The sequence below is a fragment of the Halichoerus grypus genome, chromosome 14 (assembly GCF_964656455.1).
Source record: "Halichoerus grypus chromosome 14, mHalGry1.hap1.1, whole genome shotgun sequence".
NCBI classification, from domain to species: domain Eukaryota; kingdom Metazoa; phylum Chordata; class Mammalia; order Carnivora; family Phocidae; genus Halichoerus; species Halichoerus grypus.
Window position 1 is genome coordinate 29,812,838 of NC_135725.1, and position 18,743 is coordinate 29,831,580.

The 18,743-nt window shown below is 37.4% G+C and overlaps 1 protein-coding gene across 13 annotated transcripts in view; it reads right to left on the reverse strand.

The window, feature by feature from the left end:
- The window catches only part of CDC14B (cell division cycle 14B), a 108,691-nt gene that overhangs the window by 23,798 nt on the left and 66,150 nt on the right, over positions 1 to 18,743 (reverse strand). For all 13 annotated transcript variants that reach the window (XR_013443924.1, XM_036074720.2, XM_036074717.2 and 10 more), the window contains 4 exons: positions 12,055 to 12,131; positions 5,562 to 5,628; positions 2,858 to 2,920; positions 47 to 134 (listed from right to left, as the gene is read on the reverse strand). Coding sequence is in view for 12 of the 13 variants with exons in the window: in XM_036074720.2 (XP_035930613.1) it covers positions 47 to 134; positions 2,858 to 2,920; positions 5,562 to 5,628; positions 12,055 to 12,131 (295 nt within the window). In the remaining variant the exon portion in view is untranslated. The remainder of the gene's footprint in view (positions 1 to 46; positions 135 to 2,857; positions 2,921 to 5,561; positions 5,629 to 12,054; positions 12,132 to 18,743) is intronic.

Sequence of the window (18,743 nt, forward strand, 5' to 3'; positions counted from 1 at the left end):
CTTCTTTTAATAACAAAACTGTACTAGGTTCCCTAGTTTCACATACCACTTTCAAGTCTGGTTCTTGAATGAGGTCCACAGAAGGCAATAAATCGGTCTGGTATTATCCAATTTAAATCTCCATTTTCTGCTTTCTGCAAATGGAAGATCAGTACAATTCATTTTTAGACTTCATCTCCTGTCCACATCCCTTCTCAATACTGAGTGTCTGAAGGACTTCAAATCCATTTTCTTTAGCACAAAAACTGTTTATAAATGACCAGGAGACAGGAAACTAAAATTTAGCCTCCTATGAATATTCCCAGGGAACAGTTAGTTAACTTCCCCTGGTCCTAATCACTGTTCTTAGAACAGTATTTGTTTTCTAGGGTAGTCAGCCTTTGGAAAATAGAGCTGACTGCTGCTACCTAAAATATACCTAAGTATTTTGGTTATTTTATCCACGTAAATTCTCATATGGCTGCTGCTACTTAATAAGAAAGCAAAGTTGTTTTACTATGAGGGAATCCAGAAACTTCCCTATTTTCCTGAATGACTAACTGGCTTCCAATATGAGCAATCTTGACTCCTTCAACAAAGGGAAAAAAACAAAATTCTTGATTTCTCCATATTTACACCTTACTTCTAGAGACACACTTCCATCATTTTGTTAGCTATTTAGTAAGAGGGTCAATGAGAAATCTGCACCAGGAAATTTGAAATTACAAGTACAGTAAGATCACAGTAGATCTCTAGGAAAAAACATGAATATAGACTGAAATTTAAAACACTTTACTTCCTGTTAAGTCCTTTCAACTAAGTTACCATAACAATTATTGTAAGATAAATATAGCTAAACTTTAACAATAATAGAAATGGATATACAAAGACTTAAGCAGGAAGTAGAAGACACTTGATAGTGGAGAAGGAGAGAACTAGCAATAAAAACAAGATCAATTAGCTTTACAATTGGGGTATACATAACATATGTGCACCCAAGAACAAGGAAAAATAAACTGCTGCCTGAATATCTGCTGGCCAGTCAGGAAATCCAAATCCAATTTACTTGACTTAATTATCAGTGAAGGGAAATTAATGAGACCATGTTCCATACTAAAAGGCCTAAGTAGGAATGAGAACGTGCCCAGATATTCCAATTTTGAAATGAAACCAGAAATCTGGAGTTTTTAATGAGAATCCTGTGATTAGATTTCATTGAATCGCAGACATCACAGATTTTAAGATGGATCCTGAATTCAGAGAAGTTAAAATGGGAAAAAATGGGCATCATGGAATCAATGAAAGACACTAATCCAAAATTTTAAATACAGACCCATGGTCTGTAGCTACCTAAACAGTTCCTTGTGTCTCAATGCAGTTTCACTGAAAGTAAACAGCTTTTGTGGGCAACCCTGCTACTCTCCGCAACATTGCAATTTCTGCATTAGTGAGAGGGAAACTAATTAGCACCTATATTACTCCTTAGTAACATATAAAGACATCACTCTGCTCCACTGAAGGACACCAACTGGCATTCTTACTAGTTTTAGTTGCCTAAAAAGAGAAAGTATATTTTAGTTTAGTTTAATTTTATGAGGACAAGCACAAAAATAATGGTATTAAGTTATATTTACTAGTTTAAGATGCAAATTAAATATACATTGTACTTCAGAAATGTACTCCTATTACAGAGAAGAAACAGTTGGCCAAATGAATCAATCTTGAGCTATGCTTTAGATCTTTGTACGTCACAGTAGTGACTAATCGTAACTAATAAAACAGTTCAGTTTTACCTAACAGTTTAAAATAATAGTTACTCTAGCAATCGATTGTGAAAGGACAGTCATCCGAGGATTCCAGATACTGCTGCATGAGGTGCTGTCTGTGGAATCCCTCCATTATGAGTGAGAATGTCTGCTCAAGATAACCAGAGTAGGACGAAAAGACAAGATTCCACAGGTATTCTTGGGGAAGAGACCGTTAGCATAGCATCTTACTCTTTAAAGGGTAGAATGGTAGAACCAAATTACTTATTCTTTAAAAAACAAATACACTACATTCGAAAATGTAGAGGACATCTATTGCTTTGCCTTCCTGGACTTTCTTCTCTCTCTCCTTGTCTGTGTGGCTTGATGAGGCTGATCCCAGCACTCCACTCCAACTACCGAGATGGCCCACCCACCAACCACCCTCATCAGAACCACAGTCTGGTTTAGGGCTGGGGACACATCTAAGGCAGGCCAATAAGGAACCTTTGAGTCTTTTCTGATGAGTTTGCTGAGCGAATAAATCAAAGCTGCTGGTTGCCATCTCTATCACTACTGGGGAGCTTAAGCCCAATTTCTGGTAAGTACTGGAGTACATTAATCTGGTCATGCATGAAGTTCCACCTGCTCCTGGACTTTTTATTTATGTAAGTCAATAAATTTTCCTTTTTTATTTAAGCCATTTCTATTTACTTTCTGTAACTTGCAACCAATAGTGTCTTGACTTCATACAAACAAAAGGTTATGATAAAAACATATTTTCCAGAGGTAATTAGATGTATGATGACTATGTATTCATCTCATCAGATCCTATGCTAAGGGTTTTATGATTTCCTCATTTACTCACTATATGAAAATCATCAATACTAAAAAAAAAAAAAAAAAATTAAAGAAAAATGCCCATAAGCACATTCATGCATTCTGAGAAGATGCATCAAATGCAGAAATCACCACTAAGAACTGGAACTGCAGAACTGGGGGTAAGAGGATAAAGACTTGAAATTTTTTTTACTCTATACACATCTAAATTGTTCACTTCTTTAAAAAAGAATATTATCTCTGTAAGTAAAACATGAATAAAGGAGTTAAAAGTGATATCCTTGAAAACTTACTTCATAGTGTTCATATTCATCAAGGTTAAATGAGTTGAAATTAAGGAAGTCATACTGCATTGCCTAAAATCCAAAGGAAAGCTTTTAAGAATAAAGATGTAAATAAGAAAACAATTTCCAATCCAATTTCCTAACTAAAAACTTCAGGAGATACCCCAAAAGAATATTATTATATTTAGATTTTGTTCCACTGACTAGTTTTCAAAGAAGGTGGACTATGTGTTTTAAGTGTTTCCATTATCTGGAAAATTAGTTATAACAGTATTTATTTTAATGAGATTTGATTTTTTTAACTTTCCTTCATCAGTCATCCTATCCATGCAGAGCTAAATAACCAAGTTTTCAAAGTAATCCTACTAAATTTAGTAGATGAACACCACTCAGCCTTCAAATATAATGCCCAAGCAATGATCCCTAAATAAATTTAAAAGAAGAAGAAACTATAGGTTAGCTTATCTTAAGCAAATCCCACCACTTTGTAAATATTTTCACTTTCAAATTCTTTTGAATTTGAATTAAAAGATTAAATGTTCCTGATACTACAAAATTCAAAATTTTGAGAAAATTCTTCTTTCAATAAAAAGAAAAACCGTATGATTTCTGTTCTGTGGCCTCACTCTGAGTTGCAGTGGGCAGATCATACTAAGCAAAATAAGTAGAGTATCTACTTTCTGAGACAAAGATGAGCTGGTGGCCCCTGAGAAGCACTGTCCCTGCTCGATGATCCTCGAGCCAAGCAGTATGTAAGCAAGAATTTTTTTTTAATTGAAGTACAGTTGACATACAATGTTTTATTAGTTTCAGGTGTCCAACATAATGATTTGACAATTCTACACATTACTCAGTGCTCACCACAATACATGTAGTCACCAGCGGTCACCATACAATGTTATTATACACTACTACTGACTACATTCTCTATGCTGTACTTTCCATCTCTGTGCATAAGCAATAATTCTTGATCAGCAAGGTATTCTTGGTTCATAAGGGGTGACTCTATAAACTCAGCTTTCAAAATTTAACCTACTGAAATACGAATGAAATATAAGGCTACAATACCAAACAAAAAGCCCCATTTTTAAAAATATAGCTATTTAAATTCTAATTCCAAGACCGTGATGAATTATATTTCTTTGAATTCAAAACACTCAATATATATCATGCCATTTGAAATAGAGATGTTCCTAACAGAATGATACAGTAAAATGTAGTTTATAGGCAATTTCTATTCATAAGGAGAGCCTATTAGAAGCCTCATTAAAATTAAGTCACAATTATATTTATAAATGTTTTATATATGTAGTAATATTCCAAATCAGCTACCAACAAAAAAATGTTTAAACTGGAAATCAGAAGCTGCCGAATAAGATTATAGAGTGAGAAAAGCAATCTTGGCCTATAGTTCCTGCTAATTAATTAGACTTTGGATGTAATATCTGATAAAAAAAAAAAAAAACCTAAGCTGAGAAATAACAATGGAAACCTCTATAGAATGTTACAGTTGACCATTTCTAAGGCTCTCTAAGTTTTTCACCTCTCCTTTTAAAGGACAGAAGGGAGCCCTAGGATCAGGACAAGTATGCCTGCCTACATTAACAGTTCCTAGGGGCCCATCTGGCAGGAACTGTAACTGCAATTGGAAGGGGTTCATTTACATTTGCTCTCCCTCCATCTCTTGAGCACTCCTTCTGCACGTTACCTGCCTAACCTGAGGCCTGATGGAGCTGCCTCAAAACCTATGGCAACAAACCCGACCAGTTCCATCAGTCACTGCACTCAAACCCCAAAAAACATTAAGTTCCATACCTTGTTGCCTAATACTAGGCAAAAGGTATACTAGTTAATCTCTGAATTTGTATACAACTTAGTTCTCAAAATTCTCAGAAAGCCACCGTGTTTCATTACACAAGAAAGTAAACCCAGGTTCCTTTTGCCTCTGAAAATACAAGTCACATAAAACTTGAGATGTTGTTGAAGGCCTATTTGATCCATGGACAACTGATTTGCAATTCTTGTTTCTTGTGCTGCCCTGACATTCAAGACACATACCTGAGGGAGTGAGTGTTATAACCAGAGTCTGCTGCGTCACAGAACTCCAGGGGACCATGACATGAAAGGTGCCCCTAGGAGTCAAAGACAGCAGGCAGCCCTGGTTATAAAACACAGGAGTTATTTTTAAATAGCCTTGACAAAGCAGTGGTGCCCTACTTAGTCTTATATGAAACCTAGTAACAAACTAATGGGCTATACAAATTCTTCTGTTGAACTAAAAATTGAATGCTTGAAGATACAAAACGAAGTGTTTGTATCAGTTACTGTGTTCTAGAAATGTCCATTGTAATTAGGATTGGTGGATATTGATTGGACACATAAAATACACAAATCAAAGAGAACTTGGAAACCAGTAATCTATTTACTTTTTCTTTGAAATCACAACACACTCAAAGCAAGTCTGGATTTAGCACCTAATTATATAACTATCTCTTATTGTCCTCTGTTGTTCAAGTGGCTTTTCTCCCAACTCATTCAGAGAAACACTCAGATTCAGAAAAACTTTTCTGGTTTGGCATCATTCTAACATTAGTGGGGAAATGGGGTATCACTGACATCATACACATCTTGGAAGATCTTTGTGGAAGGCCTAGACTTCCTGGGAACTGTAGTTTTCCAACTCAACACTGGGCGCATCCTACGAATCACTTACCTTCTTTACTGCATGAAAACAGTCGAGAAGTGTAATGTAGAAATTGCAACTTCCATAGGCAGCATCTCTGAAATCCCAAAAGTATTGAAATATATAGCTCAGTTAATTTAATTTTCTGTAGTATACTTGCCTCAAGACAGAGCTGACCAGAATTTAAAATCAAACCACAAAATCAGGACCAGGCTCAAAAAAAAAAATCTTGCTTTTTTGTTTTTAAGTCAAAGATAAGTCACTGTTATAAATTTCACTGCAGTTTCTACCTATTCCAGCAGATACTGTTTTATATATGTGGATCAATAATAAGCACTTTCTAAATTTCAAATGATCTCCCAAGATCATTTCCGGCCTTGATGGCTAGGCTTCAAAAGTTTTTTCTCGAATTCTAATCAGTAAAATGTTCCCCTCCCCACAAAAGGGCAAGGCATTGCATTTTTTCTTCAAACTGGAAAATACCATATTAAACTGTTACCAGGAAAGACTTCTTTTTGATTCTGTATTTACATATATATGCATGCAAGTGTAAGTATGTGTTGTAGGTATATGTCCATCCATGTAGGAAGAAAATATTGGGAAATCAAGGTAATATGTAATACTAGATGCAAGTTAAAAAACAGTCTGCTCTTCTCATTATGCTTTCACAATCTTTAACAAGTTAACATGAGTAACTTCTCTCTGATTCTTAGAAGAGTAGGGTACCAAGAAAACCACAGGAACTAAGGGGTCAACCACCTTTAGTACTCCTGGGCAGTTTAAATTAGTTTACAGACAACTCCGCCCAATACCGCATCAACGGCTATCAGTAATCTTACCACAAATCTCTTAATGTCAGTTAGGATTTTGTCCAGAAAAATAAAGCCATCCTCCACTCCCACCTGCTTCTCCTTTCCAGCTACCCTGAGCCATTACAAAGTGAAAATGTTTGGAACTAGGCAAGATAAAAATTAATTGAATTGTGATCATTCTAGAAATGCCAAAGAACTGTGACTCTCTGAATGGTCCTTATTTGGTCCCTTGGTGGAACCAGGCTGCTACCGAAGCCATCATCATTAATTGCCTGCCTTGGTTGGGTTTTCCCATTGTAATATTACTTACCTGAAAAATTAAACAGCACATTTTTTTTAAGATTTTATTTATTTGACAGAGAGAGAGACAGCGAGAGAGGGAACACAAGCAGGGAGAGTGGGAGAGGGAGAAGCAGGCTTCCCGCAGAGCAGGGAGCCCGATGTGGGGCTCGATCCCAGGACCCTGGGATCATGACCTGAGCCGAAGGCAGACGCTTAATGACTGAGCCACCCAGGCGCCCCTAAACAGCACATTTTAAAATTTCAACTTACACAAATCTTTAGAATACACACGTTTATAGCAACATGAACAAGGAGGAAAAGGACATCCTTTTTACTTAAAATAGTTTTAGACATTACTGTCCAAATCGGTTAGAATTACTGAGGTAAGTTATATGTTAGCCTTCATAGGACTGCACACAAAGTCTTAAAACACACCATTTTTTCCTGTAAGCTTCTGAATTTAAAAAGCCACTCTCTTCTAAAAGCTAGAAAAGCTCTCTATGCAGCTTAGAAAATGATTTTACCAAGAGTTCATTGGCAATATTCAGAAAGGAGAAAAACAAAATGACCCACAATAGTTCCCAGTGTGGTCCCTGGTCAAGCAGCATAGGCATCACCCGATCTTGTTAGAAATGCCAATTCCCAGGCTCCACCCCAAACTGAGTCAGAAGTTCTACGGGTGGGCCAGGTAATTTTTGTTCTAATAGGTCCTCCAGGTGATTGTGATGTATGCTTAAGTTTAAGAACCACTGACCTATAGAATCAACACAAAACATATGTTTTATAGGAATAATTTTTTCAAGGAATAAAGAACATTTTTAGAAAGAGAACCTATGGTAGGGAAATGAATTTAGCCTAAACCAAACCCCAAATTGTCAGCGGAGGGGCACCTGGATGGCTCAGTTGGTTAAGCAGCCGACTCTTGATTTCGGCTCAGGTCATGATCTCAGGGTCCTGGGATTGATTGAGCCCTGTGTCAGGTTCCCTGCTCAGTGTAGAGTCTGCTTGAGATTCTCTGCCTCTCCCTCTGCCCCTCCCCCGTGCTTGCACATGCTCTCTCAAATAAATAAATCTTTTAAAAAAAATTATCAGTGGAAATACGGTGAACTCTCAAATTACATCCCTGTGTTTTTACCATGTCTCTTCAGTTACTTTTATTATCTTCTTAACCTACTGATAATTCCTCCCCAGTCAAGTTAAAGGCATGTTGATTCAGTCTTTGTGATAACTTGATACATTTATTCAATGCATATTTTTTGAGAACCTACAATGGGCCAAGCCCTGCTCTAGTCAATGATGATTCCACAAGCTTTAATCTGGGCTCAGCTAAAGTTCTGCCTCATACATTATACTACCTGAATAGACAACAAAAATCTTTCTTTACTCATGATGTTTATTTCTTAACACCTCCAACTTTAAACACACCCACACAACCTTCCTTCTACCCAAGCAATCAGGCTTCTTCAAAACAGCAGAATAGCAGCTATGAATCTGGATGTAAGGCTGGGGCGGGGGAGATGGGGTACTTGTCACTAAGAACATTTAACAAACTTAGAAGAGCGGGCGCCTGGGTGGCTCAGTCTGTTAAGCATCTATCTGCCTTCAGCTCAGGTCATAATCCCAGGGTCCTGGGATCAAGTCCTACATCGGGCTCCTTGCTCAGCAGAGAGCCTGTGTCTTCCCCTACCTGTAGCTCCCCGTGCTTGTGCTCTCTCTAACAGATAAATAAAATAAAACGAAATAAAATAAAAAAGAAAAAGAAAGAAAAAAACAAAACAAAACAACTTAGAAAAGCAGATGAGGGCATGCCTGGCTGGCTCAGTCGATGGAGCATGCGACTCTTGGTCTCAGGATTGTACATTCGAGCCCCGAATTGGGTGTGGAGATTACTTAAAAATAAAATCTTTTAAATAAATAAATAAATAAATAAATAAGGCAGATGAGAATCAATGAAAGAGCATTGCTGAGAAACTGCAAAACAATGTCAAACACTGGTTTTAAGAATAACAGCTTTTGTAGCAGCTTGTATGCGTAATAGCCAAAAACTGCAAATAACACAAGGATCCATCAAAAGGACTAAGAGCAAATAAACTGTGATATGTTCATAGAATGGAATGCTACAAAAGCAATAAAAAAAAGATGAACTACTGATACTTGCCACAACATGGATAAATCTCACAGGCATTATGTATGTATTTTTTTTTATTTTTATTTTTTAAAGATTTTATTTATTTGACAGAGAGAGAGAGCACAAGTAGGCAGAGAGGCAGGCAGAGGGAGAGGGAGAAGCAGGCTCTCCACTGAGCAGGGAGCCTGACGTGGGGCTCGATCCCAGGACTCTGGGATCATGACCTGAGCCGAAGGCAGCCGCTTAACCGACTTAGCCACCCAGGCGCCCCAGGCATTATGTATTTAAAAAGCTAGGTCCCAACTCTCCAAAATGCCTACTCTGTATGACTCCGTTCATATGAAGTTCAAAGGCAAGAAAAACTGATGTGGTAGAAGTAGTGGTTACTTGGGAGGTGGTTACTGACTAGAAAGGGGCTGAAGGGAATCCTTAGGATTGCTGGCAGTGTTTGTACCTTGAACTGGATGGTAGTTACATATACATGACATTAGTAAGTTTCTTTTAGCTGTATGAAGACACACATCAATTGAAAAAAAACAAAAATATGAATGTCCAATAAATGTTAGTTAAGGACAGGCACTATACTAGGTGTTTTATATGCAGGATGTTACTTAATCCTCATACCCCATTAGGGAGATCCTACTGTCATTCCCACTTATGGAGTAGGAGACCAAGGCTCACATTCGCAAAGAACCATAGAGATGTTAGTGGCAGAACTGAGGGTCAAACTCCCCCTGGTCTGACGTCAATAATCAAGCTATAAAAACTATACAATACTATCTCCCAAGAAAACAGAAAGCAGAGGCCCCCTTCCCTCGCCCCCGCAAAAAAATCAACTAAGAAGCAAAGGAGTATTACAGGTAATACCAAAGAACAGCAGTATATGCTCTTCCTAACAATAACACTAAGGTATCAAAAAAATACTGAACTACATTTTATATTGTATTTTCATTTAGATGGCAGAGAAATATTGATACAATCCATTAAGAAATCATATATATGTATATACAAACATGTAAACTCAGTGCTTAAAGAATTATATCTAAGTTGAATTAAATCTAAATATTGCTACGGAGCATAAAAAGTTTAACTGCAAATAAATGCTATTCTTGTTAACAGCTATATTTATACTGTGCACTTGAAGTGCATATATTTATTCTACGTACTTAAAGTGGCAAGGATAAAAGACTACAACGCAATTTCTTTCAAAATATTATCAAGCTTAAAAAAATATTATCAAGCTTTATTAATTCTGATTGACCTACTTTCTTATTAGTAAGTTTAAAAGAACAGTAAAATGTGGTGAAGCACCAGATTTTTAAATCTGCACAGGCTGATACTTTTGTAAAATGCAGTAAGTATAAAATACAATAGTACTGTATTATTACATACTCAAAAATAATAATAATTTCTGTAAATAAAAAATACTTTCTATTTAATAAAAATATGTAAATATTTTTTATTTTATTTACAAATAAAAATGAATTACTAGAAAAATAGAAGGAAAAAACACATCAAATACAAGCCCAAATTATTCTTATAAATATACTTATCACAGCTGATAACAAAAAGTTCACAGACTGACACTAATTCACAGGCCATACTTGGAGAAACAATACTTTAGATACATCAAATATCTGGCATCTAGGACTATAAAGATTCAAATTTTACAAACTTGAGCTGTTTCTAGCGAAGTCCTGTTTTTTAGAGAATTACTAACTTTACTCCTGGGACCAGAAGTAACTAACTTCATTTCTCAGTGCCAAACTTCAATAATCTTAAACACAGGTATGGCAAAAAAGCAACATTTATTCTATTTTTGGCCTTTGCATTTAAATTAATGCAAATTCTCTTTTACATCAACAGTGTTCCGTGGATCCTTACTTGGATATGTGAAATGTGGGTGCTTATTGTATTTCAGGACCTTATGTTATGAACTTTAAGAATGGCACTATTATAAAGGAATACCAATATAAAGAACTCTACAACAAAATTAACACTGTATACCAATGTTCCTGTGACTCATAGACTACAGATACAAGCATTTCTTCTAAAGGAAGTATATGGTTGCTGTTACATTACAGGTTGAGAAGAAAAGTAGAGCACTCTCCAGTTTAGAAAATAATCTTCATCTCCTCCTATCCATCTCAAATAACAAAAGACCTCACATAAGCCTTGCACTAGAAAGAAAGATGGTAGGACTGGGTTCAAAGTAATTCTTCTAATTTGCTAAATCACTTAATATACAGTTTTCAGTGCAATATAGAACTGAAACAAGTATCAATTTATAGAGTAAGTCCATGGACAGTCGTACAGTTACTGAAGAAGATTATGCCTAAGTTCAATGGGAGACCCATCCCAAAGCCCGTCTACAATGAAGTCAAATTCACAAGCTTACGTTTTAAAAGCAAGGCCGTACCTTCAACATCAGGCATTCAAGGCATATGCACCAATACTAAAAACTACTAACTTATGAGTGGAAGAATAATGCAGTACTTGAAATTATCAACACAGTATGCAATCCGTAAAATTATTTCACATGTTTATTACACGTTAAGTGCCATACAATATTTTGATTGCATAGCTAAGTCAAGGATTTTGAGAAACAGGTAGAGAAACTTTTAGAACTTAAGAACACATGCTTTTTCAAAGTATCTTCAACACAATCACCTGGTAAGTTTGAGCTGAGGATGAGGCTATCATCCGTTTACAGATGGACATCACTTCTATACATCCTCTACGACACAGCTATTTGGTTTTTCTAGTAGTGGTGCTACATTAGCAACCTCACCCACTGTCTCTGCTGGCATATTACTAGGACGAAGAGGTTCCTTTAAGCCACTGAAATTAACTCCTGGTTATCAGGAAAACTTACTTCTTAACTCTTCAGGACCCAAACTCCTCAGTGGTAGCTCTGAGTACCAGAATTCCAGGACTTCGTCTGATTACAAAGTACAGCTTCCATGAGTGGCAGAGGTTCTCACAGAGAAATGATTCACTGCCACGAGGGACATCTGGCAATGTCTAGAGACATTCTGGTTTCCACAACTAATTTCGTGGAGGTGGAGGTGTCACTGGCAACCAGTAGGCAGAAGCCGGGGATGCAACACACAGGACAGCCCCCCCAACAAAATGTCAATAGTGTCACTGTTGAGCAACCTAGATCTGTGGTGTTATTTGTACCCACTCTAAAATGACTACTTACCAGGTCTTTCCTTTTTTCCCCCCAGAAACAACTATACCAAGATATTTCTGGCAAGGGCCTGATTGAATGAATCTACCATATCATTCTTATATTTACCTGAAAGGAATAAAGGATGTATCTCCACACATTAGTATTCTATATGCTTCTTCTGGAGCTCTCCCCAAATATATAACCTACATTTGAAAAGAGAAGAAAAAGGCAGTTTATTTCTAAATGAAGATATAGTGCTGTCACTGTGAAGTTTTGTACAATTTCTCTCCAATTAACTGAGCCTGGTTCTCCAGCCTTCCCAAGGATCCCGAGAGTCATCCAATACCCCATCCATGAATTCTTTTTGGCTTAAATCTGCCATAGCTAGTTTCTATTGTTTGCAGTAAGAGCACTGAACAAACAACTTCACAGCAACCTTTGTGGTAACAAGTATAGCATTTTTAAAACAGATTTTCTAAATCAGGACATTAGATTGAACACATGCTTTTGACCTCATCTGCTTCCTGCAAATCCACTGAAATGACCATAAAGAAGTGTGTGGGGGATGGGGCTGGGAAATGGACTGAAACTGGGGAAAAGGCAGAGCAAGATTTTTACTAACTCCACCCATTTAGACTTAAGTGTTTACAATACTGTACAGGTTTCCTATAAAACTGCATTTGCTTCCTATTTTCACTGTCTTCTTTTATCCTCAGAACTACATGACGCTTCCATCTTTATCTGGTAGAGTTACTTCAGGTAGATTCTTTAGCATTCTGGGTCCACCATTGGTATTCCTTGCATTTCCAATAGTTTCTTGTTTTCTGCCCTGACATTTACTATGTATATGACTTTTGGTGGGTAGATCCTTTCTCTCAAAGTTCATACATGTTGTTCCAATGTTTTCTCAGTTCTAGAGTTGCAGAAGTATTTTACTAGCCTCGTCCTCTCCTCCTCTTTCTTACAAGCAAACTGTTCTAGAAACTTGGAGTTCCAGGGGTGCCCGGGTGGCTCAGTCGTTCAGCGTCTGCCTTCGGCTCAGGTCATGATCCCAGGGTCCTGGGATTGAGCCCCATGTGGGGCTCCCTGCTCCATGGGAAGCCTGCTTCTGAACCCTCTCCTCCTTGCTTATGCTCTCTCTCTTGTTATCTCTCTCTCTCTCAAATAAATAAAATCTTAAAAAAAAAAAAAAAAAGAAAGAAACTTGGAGTTCAAGAATTTCACTGGCATCCCTCTAAGTAAGTCATCCTCAATCTCCAATGAAGTTTGCCTGGGACTTTCCGACCCTCAATTTGAAGGCACAAGTCTTTTTCCAACTCAGAATCTTCCTGCAGGGCAGGGCATTTTAGCTCATACATGGGGGGACGGGGAGGTGGCCACAAGCATTAGATTTGGCACATATATTATTACATAAATTAGACTCAATGCTAAAGCTTACTTTGGGATAATATACTTTAAATTTTGACTGGTAAAAAGAGATCACTAAAGGGGCGCCTGAGTGGCTCAGTTGGTTAAACGTCCGACTCTTGATTTCAGTTCAGGTCATGATATCAGGGTCGTGGGACTGAGCCCTGTGTTAAGCTCCACACTCAGTGGGGAGTCTGCTTAAGATTCTCTCCCTCTGTCCCTCTCATGCACGCTCTTGCTCTAAAATAAATAAATAAATAAATCTTTAAAATTTTAAAATAAAAAAAAAGAAATCACTAAAAAAATTAATTACAAAATTTTTATCTCCATTACTTACATATGTGAGCTATTTCCTCAATCTAATTGTGAGCTCTCTGAAGTGAGGAACCATGTCTGAGGTTTCATTTTATTTATTTTTTATTTTTATTTTTTAAAGATTTTATTTATTTGACAGAGACACAGTGAGAGAGGGGACACAAGCAGGGGGAGCGGTAGAGGGAGAAGCAGGCTTCCCACAGAACAGGGAGTCCGATATAGGGCTCGATCCCAGCACCCCTGGATCATGACCTGAGCCGAAGGCAGATGCTTAATGACTGAGCCACCCAAGTGCCCCTTAGGTTTCATTTTAAATTCCTGGTTCATATATTATATATGGACTCTGATTCAATGTTTAATTCACTGAACCTAAATTCTTAAATCTTTAAGTTTTAAAAAAATCACTGGATTAAGAGAAATTATAAAATCACAGATCCAACAAGGATCTTTGAAACTTTGAGAAGGACATGTCCCAAAACTGGTCATAACAGTTGATTCAGCTTTCAGAGGGCATTTTACCAATTTTCTGTTTCAAGAATCATAAATGGAACTTTTTCTCAATGCCTAGGCTGTTTCTCAATATGGTTTTATCCCATTTACTCTAAAAAACAAAAAAAAAACACAAAACTTCAATTAACTATACAGAATCTTCTAACATTTATCTACGGCAGCATACAAATCCACAAAAAAAGGTATACAAAGAACAATCGATTCCAAGAATAAGGAAATGTTTTGTTACCTAGTATAAATTTTCAAGTACAGTTATTTGTGACTCATATAAGATTGCAATTTATCATGAATTAACCACAAGATAATCATTTATAATCTCAGTCATCATTTTTGTCTATACATTACTTCCTCTTTTAAGCATCAACTTATCACATGACTTTCTATATTATTACTATTTGGAAAAACAGCATGACAATTCTTTTAGGAAAAATTTTAAAATCCAACCCTCCCCCCCTTTTCAAATTTCCTCATTCTTTTCATTCACTTCTAGTCTTCAACATGCTTCCTTTCTCTTCTAAGGTTTACTGTATAACACCAGTAAAGTCTTTTCTCCATTCTATTTTAGGACTTACTAGTAGATAGACACCCCTCCAAAGACCAACCCAAAACCAAAAAAAACAAAACCAAATAAAAAACACCTTGAGGCCAATGAGAGTGAGAATAGGGGTTGACTGATTCATTTGTGTGTATATATATATTTGTTACACACACACACATATATAATTTAAATTAAATGAAATCAGAGACCTCTTTCAGATTCTCCCTAAATTTCTAATAAGACCTTCTCTCAAATTATAGAAATCTTTCCTTAAGCACCAGATTAAAGATAATTCCTCTTACTCAAGATTGCAGTTCTTTGGTTTCTTCAATTACTAAAACTGCAATGGTATTATTTCCTTCTAACCTTCAAAACAAAAATAGTCCTTAATACATTAAATAACTGTTGGAATTATGCCTTGGAACACATGTTCAATTCAAAGAACACGAGAGCAATATAACATTTTCTCCTTTGAGGGAATAAAACCTAAATCCTTAGTAATGAACTTTAAAAAAATGTTATTTTTAAATCCAGTTGGGGAATGCTTGTACATAACATACATAAATAGATACTGGGTATAACGAGATAAGCTGAAGGAAATTTATAGACTCAGAATAAATCTATTTATATAATGCTATAGTCTGAATGTTTGCATGCCCCACTCTGCAAATTCCTATGTTGAAATCCTAACCCCCCAAAGTGATGGTATTAGTAGATGGGTACTTCAGGAGATGGTTAGCCATAAGGGTGGAGCCATCATGAATAGGATGAGTGCCTTATAAAAGAGGCCAGCGAGATCCCTAGCCCCTTCCAACATGTGAGAGCCCTCACCAGACCATGCTGACATACCCTGATCTCTGACCTCAACGCCTCCATAAATGTGGGAAATAAATTTCTGTGTGTTTATAAGCCTCCCAGTCTCTGGCAGTTCGTTATAGCTACCCAAAAGGACTAAGACACATAACTATCAAGGAAATATTTGCTAGTAATCTATCATTTTTAATTGTACACCACCCATGCATCTTCCCTAGTCAAAAGGCCTTGCCATATGAAATTATTTTAAATTTAAGAAAAATCCTATAAATGACTCCTCTATTAACACAAATCCTCAAATTAGTAAACTCGAAATCAATGCAATTTTATGATCTGTCACTGTGTTCCTGGCAATTTGGAAGCTAGGTCCTTCTCAAATTCCTCTGGTATATTTTCATGAGAAGCTATGTACAAATATAGAATGGTCATTCTAATTCCACATTGCTGTCCAAAAATAGGAAGCAACAAATGAGGAACAAGAGAGATATTAAACAGCTGTGGTAGCCAGCTTCTAAAACAGCCCTCATGATGCTCATCTCCTGGTATTTCTAACCTCTCAGGTGGCCCCCTCCCACAATGACTAGGGCACCCGTGTGTAAACAATGCATAAATGGCAAACTATGACTTCTGAGGCTAACTCATAAATGACACTGGGGCTTCTGCCATGGATTCCTCACTCTAGGTACCTCAAGGTGTCATTCAATGAGGGCACTTGGGCAGCCTGTGTGGCAAGGAACAGAAACCTCGTGCCAATAACCAGTGCTAACTGGCCAGGGTGTGAATGGACCATGTTTTAGCAATGTACCCTCCAGCCCCGGGGCAAGCCTTCAGATGACTGCAGTCCAGTGGGGTAATCTGTCAGGCAGCAAAGGTAACAGGGTAGCACAATAAAGAACAGTGAGTAAGGAAATGATCACATCAGTTTGTTAGAAGTGGATAAATAAGCAAATAAATGACAAGTGCAGAGATGTAAATGTAAGCAAGCCCCATGGCTTAGAAAGCACCAGGAGGGAGAGCCTGCTGTCACCTCTCTCTCTCTGAGGTAGGTAATCTCTCTGAAGAAGCAAAGGGCAATCGTACAGGATGAATAAAATACCGAGGAAAAAATACCTGTGACATCAGTAGTGCTTTTTGAAGTCACAGTGCAAAGATATTTTTTGCTGAATAATACCATACCCATTTCTAGGACTTCCACAGTCCCATTTTTCAAAATTATCATCTGCCTGCCCCAGTCCCTGTGAAGACTGCTAACCTTGGACTACTGATCTATGTCTCAAAACCTGGGAGGGGCTCGATCAGTGGTGAATGAAATTAGTGGACTGAAAGAAAAGAATCACAACCTGATCATTCAGTTTCAATCCTGACAATTCAGGCCTCAAATAATAAAACGCAATCATTTAGACACATGCTTCTTATTTCTATTCTTACATACAACATTTTTGCTATGTACTCAGAGAGCCTTTGGTACGGTTTTAAAAACCAGAACATTGCACAAATCATCCTAAGAATGAAGAATAACAAAGGGGTAGCCTGATAAACCAGTAAACCATTTTCAAATATTTTTCATGGAGAAATGTCACAATGTTTCCGGTATTAACTATTTTCACTTCAACCAGATGACATAGTCTTTCCTATGCCAAGACTTGAATGATCTTTTAAAAAAAATCACTCTCCAGATTAACACAGAATGTTCATGAATCAATGCAAGTTGGAAATAAGCTTAAAGATCCAATTGCTAAAAAAAAAGGTAAGTAGGGACAAGACTATATATAACACACAATTTTATATGATAAAATAAGTAAATAAAGTAAAATCACTTTCACAGCTCCTGCACCAAAACAAAAAAAAAAAAATCCTAACTACTGTTAAAAAAAATCAGATAGCCTTATATTTCAATAGTTTTAACTTTTCAGTTATTTATGTGTAGATGTGTGAATATATATATCTACATAGATATATATATAGCAGATTGGTATAATGATCCTCGATTTAGATAAAGGGAAACTGCAAGTTTGGCATAGCAATCATGTATCTACCAAGGCCAGACAGCTAATAAATGTGAGGGAATTGGCCCTGGGTATTAGTGTATATGGTTATATTATGTGGGTAGTAGGGATATTTTTTTAAAACAAAGCAAAAATCTTGATTTTGTTTTTGCATGAAACCTCCTAATTTTTAAACATTGGCAAAAACAAATAAACTACTATAAACTATTTATAAATTTATAAATATTCAGTTACATAGAGCTAGCAGGCCACTACTTTCCAACCTGTGATATTCACTGGTCACCCAAAATCACACTGCTTGTTACTGGATAGAAGAGGGCCTACTGCTCAGGCCTTATTTATAGACAAGAAACCATACTATCTAAAACAAGTACTGAAACAAGGATCCAAAATCCCAGAGAGCTTAAAGGATCTACAATCAAGGGGCGCCTGGGTGGCTCACTTGTTAAGCGTCTGCCTTCGGCTCAGGTCATGATCCCGGGGTCCTAGGATCGAGCCCCACATCGGGCTCCCTGCTCGGCAGGAGGCCTGCTTCTCCCTCTCCCATTCCCCCTGCTTGTGTTCCCTCTCTCGCTGCGTCTCTGTCAAATAAATAAAATCTTAAAAAAAAAAAAAAAAAAAAAGATCTACAATCAAAGCTCATAACAGAGAGCCATTTTTCTTCACTCTTTCCCCAAATTAATACCACCTCGCAAGTGTCACAGGCGGCTGGGATACCAGCGGTCAGGCTCACTAGGGCAAGAAAGGAAGTGAGGCTGTGATCAGCTGTGATGCCCTCAGCTCCCTCCACCACATGGCCTCTTCCTCTGGCCCACGCCGTCCCCTTCCAGGCACACCTCACACTGACCCAGCTCCTGGCTGCTATTTACGCAGCCTGTTGCTATTTGCCCTGCCTGTTGCAGACACCCAGGAAGGTGTCTGTCAGGGGAGGAGTATTTACAAAGACTTGGGCTGGTCCACCTGATTTTATCCTCCAGTCTTTGCTGCCCCGTCGAGACTGCTGTTTGCTGAACTGGATTCTTACCTACTGCTTTCAGATCCTCTCCTCTCTGCTTCCTTAGGCTTAACTTCTCATCTGATCCCTTCACCCTGAAGCTACCTTAACCCAGTACTGACTACTCTGGGTCCAAAATAATTAAATCCTTAAGGAAAAGTAGACCACAAGTTCAAAAGATCATCATTAAATAACAAATTAAGTCCCTGAGCTCTTAGCATGACTGTTGAAA